This window comes from Myotis davidii, unplaced genomic scaffold, assembly GCF_000327345.1.
Source record: "Myotis davidii unplaced genomic scaffold, ASM32734v1 scaffold1168, whole genome shotgun sequence".
Taxonomy (NCBI): domain Eukaryota; kingdom Metazoa; phylum Chordata; class Mammalia; order Chiroptera; family Vespertilionidae; genus Myotis; species Myotis davidii.
The window spans coordinates 84,763-88,484 of NW_006299037.1; the positions used below are offsets into that span (position 1 = coordinate 84,763).

The following is a 3,722-nucleotide window of genomic DNA, read 5'->3' on the forward strand; positions in this document are numbered from 1 at the left end:
AGTGTCGAGCCCACAACCTGGACATAGGCCCTGTCCAGGAATCAAATCTCCAATTCTTGATTCATGTGTCAACTTTCAACCACTGAGCCACGCCGACCAGGCGAAGCTGTGCCCTTGTTAAGGAAGTCGCACACATTGCTGCTGTACCACTGGTGAAGGGGTTACAACCCTGGCCCAGGCCCCAGGGAAGAGCAAGACCCCGCCCCTCGTCCAAGGTCTGTGAGAACCGCAGGAGGGATCCAGCACTGTCAGTCTTACAGTAAAACCTCAGTCTTTCTGAAGACAGTGAGTTAAAATTCTGGGTTAGCCCTGGCCGGTTTGGCTCAGTGGACAGAGCGTCGGCCTGTGGACTGAAAAGTCCCAGGTTCGATTCCGGTCAAGGACATGTACCTTGGTTGTGGGAGATGTGCAGGAGGCAGCTGATCGATGTTTCTCTCTCATTGATGTTTCGAACTCTCTCTCTCCCTTCCTCTCTGTAAAAAAATCAATAAAATATATTTTAAACAAACAAAAAAAGAAAACAAAAAAAACAACAACCAGGCCTTATAAACTTGCTTTTTTTAAAATATATTTTATTGATTTTTCTACAGAGAGGAAGGGAGAGAGATAGTTAGAAACATCAATGAGAGAGAAACATCGATCAGCTGCCTCCTGCACATCGCCCACTGGGGATGTGCCCGCAACCAAGGTACATGCCCTTGACCGGAATCGAACCTGGGACCTTTCAGTCCGCAGGCTGACGCTCTATCCACTGAGCCAAACCGGTTTCAGCATAAACTTGCTTTTTGTAAGAGGAAATAAATAACAATAACCTGTGGCAAAAATTCTAATTTCTGTCAGAATTGTTTGGGGGCAGTGTGTGTAAGTTCCAAGTTTAAATAATTTTCTATTTCTTTCCTAAAACCCAAAATATCTTTTTGTTTTGATAACTGTCTTCAGTATTGCAGTCTCTGTAATGTTTGAACAGTTACCCACCTATTCTTTTTTTCATTCTTAAATATTTTTAAATTGATTTCAGAGAGGAAGGGAGAGGGAGAGAGCGATAGAAACATCAATGATGAGAGAGAATTATTATTATTTATTTTTAATAATTCTTTACTGTTGGAATTATTACATATGTCCCCCAGAGAGAGAATTATTGATCAGATGCCTCCTGAACCCTCCACACTGGGGATCAAGCTCACAACCTGGGCATGTGCCCTTACCAGGAATTGAACTGTGATGACTTGGTTCATAAGTTGATGCACAGCCACTGAGCCATGTGGGCCAGGCACCACTTTTTCTTTTTAGTAGCCTTTACAATGTATTCACCATGTACCAGTAATGCCATTATTTTAGCACTCTGTATCATGCAAAACAGAAACACGTTCTTCAAGATGCTGCAAAACTGCAAGATCATTGAATAGACACAGTACCTCATCTCTATCTTCTCAGTGAAGAATCTGGGAAGTGGAAGTTTTCTTAAAATACTGCAAATGTTTGCTAGGGTGTTTTCAAGTATTGGTGGCAAATGTAAGCAACTTTTTAACCCTCCTTGTTGTGACTTTTCCTAATTGTACCTTTCTTGGTCTTGCTTTGAACATTTAACTTAATTTTGGAGTACTCAAAAATGTCATTGGGTCAGTAATTGCTGATAAGTTCAGTGTCCATTCCAATGGGTGTCATAACTGTGAAACTTTATTTCATATCTTTCAGCTATCTTATCAGAAGACAACCAGGCCTTTTTGCAAAAGCCAAAAATAGGAGATTTATTCCCTAAAATAATACTGGTAAGATATGGAAGGTATGGCTTTGATAATGTACATTTAGTGAAAGCCTTAGAATTTGAGGAGGAGTGTTAGATGAGAAAAAATTATTTTAACGTTGATAGAAGTAACCTGGTGCAGTTATTCATAATAAAATCATTGTCAATTAATGATGTAAAAAATATTACACATTTGGTAATACTCCCAATTGAAATTAGTTATATTTGTAAATTAATGTGTTTCTAAATGTGAAGACCAAATATAATGATTTTAATATTATACATTCTTGGAATGAAAATACTGAAAATCTATGAAAAATTTATTTTTCATAGATTAATCCTTCAGTGCAGCATAATCTATGCTGTAAATATTAGAATTACTGCAGTGTAGTGTGGGATTAAATTTTTAGTCATTTCTAGAATATAGTGATTTATAATGCACATACAAAATTTAAATGCAATTTGTTGACTTCTGTATTAAGTTGTCATTATACTTCTATTGAGAAATAATGTTTTTGATACAAATGTCTATAATTTTCATAAACTTCGGAATCTTTTTAAAAATATGTCTTTATTGCCGAAACCGGTTTGGCTCAGTGGATAGAGCGTCGGCCTGCGGACTGAAAGGTCCCAGGTTCGATTCCGGTCAAGGGCATGTACCTGGGTTGCAGGCACATCCCTGGTGGGGGATGTGCAGGAGGCGGCTGATCGATGTTTCTCTCTCACTGATGTTTCTGACTCTCTATCTCTCTCCCTTCCTCTCTGTAAAAAATCAATAAAATATATATTAAAAAAAATGTCTTTATTGACTTAAGAGAGAGGAAGGGAGAAGGAGAGAGAGAAATATCAATGATGAGAGAGAATCATTGACTGACTGGTTGCCTGTTGCCCTGGGGATTAAGGCATGTGCTCCGACCAGGAATCAAACTGGGACCTTCTGGTTCATGGTTTGTTGCTCAACCCCTGAGTCACACAAGCGTGGAAGGATAGTGTGTTTTTTGTGTTTTTTTGTTTGTTTGTTTGTTTTTTAAAATATATTTTATTGATTTTTTACAGAGAGAAAGGGAGAGGGATAGAGAGTTAGAAACATCGATTAGCTGCCTCCTGCACGGATGTGTCGCAACCAAGGTACATGCCCTTGACTGGAATCGAACCTGGGACCCTTCAGTCCGCAGGCCCACACTATATCCACTGAACCAAACCAGTCAGGGCGATTGTGTGTTTTTTTTACACACATCGTGGTTAATATCTATCACAGAATAGTTATTTGAAAAAAAGAGTACATGTTTAAAGAAATTATAGCTGTCACTAAAGGCGTTTCCATCTTCAATGATTACCAGAATACATGCAATGAAGATAGAAGTTATCAATGCAAGGAGCATTGGAAAAATTTTAACCAAGGGTCAAATTCTAATATACATCAGAAAATTCAGCTTCCAGAAAACCATTATAAAGGTGGAAAAATCTTTAACCAATTGTCAAATCAAAATATACTTCAGTTTACTCGTACCGTGGCAAAAATAAACAAACGAAAATGTGACAAACCTTTGAAACAATCTTCAAATCATACTGAACAAGATAGCATTCATACCAGGGAGAAACCTTGCAAATTTAATCCGTATACGAGACTCTTCAGTCAAATACTCAATCTAAATAAACTTAAGAAAATCCGTACTGGAGAAAAACATTATAAATGTAAAGAATGTGGTAAAACATTTAATTTCCTTTCAAATATTCTTGAACATGAGAGAATTCATACTGGAGAGAAGCCTTATAAATGTGGAGAGTGTGGCAAAGCCTTCAGGAGGTCCTCGAAGTGTCGTCGTCATCAGAGTATTCATACCGGAGAGAAGCCTTATAAATGTAGAGAATGTGGCAAAGCCTTCAGGAGCTCCACAACCCTTTCTGGCCATCAGATAACTCATACTGCAGAGAAACCATATAAATGTGGAGAGAGTGGCAAAGCCTTCAGTAGGTC

The 3,722-nt window shown here is 38.4% G+C and overlaps 1 protein-coding gene across 1 annotated transcript in view; it reads left to right on the plus strand.

Annotated features, from left to right (window-relative positions):
* LOC102760597 (zinc finger protein OZF-like) overlaps positions 1-3,722 on the plus strand; it is a 50,436-nt gene that overhangs the window by 45,018 nt on the left and 1,696 nt on the right. The window contains 2 exon segments of the mRNA XM_015571060.1: positions 1,696-1,769; positions 3,085-3,722. Coding sequence (XP_015426546.1) covers positions 1,696-1,769; positions 3,085-3,722 — 712 coding nt within the window.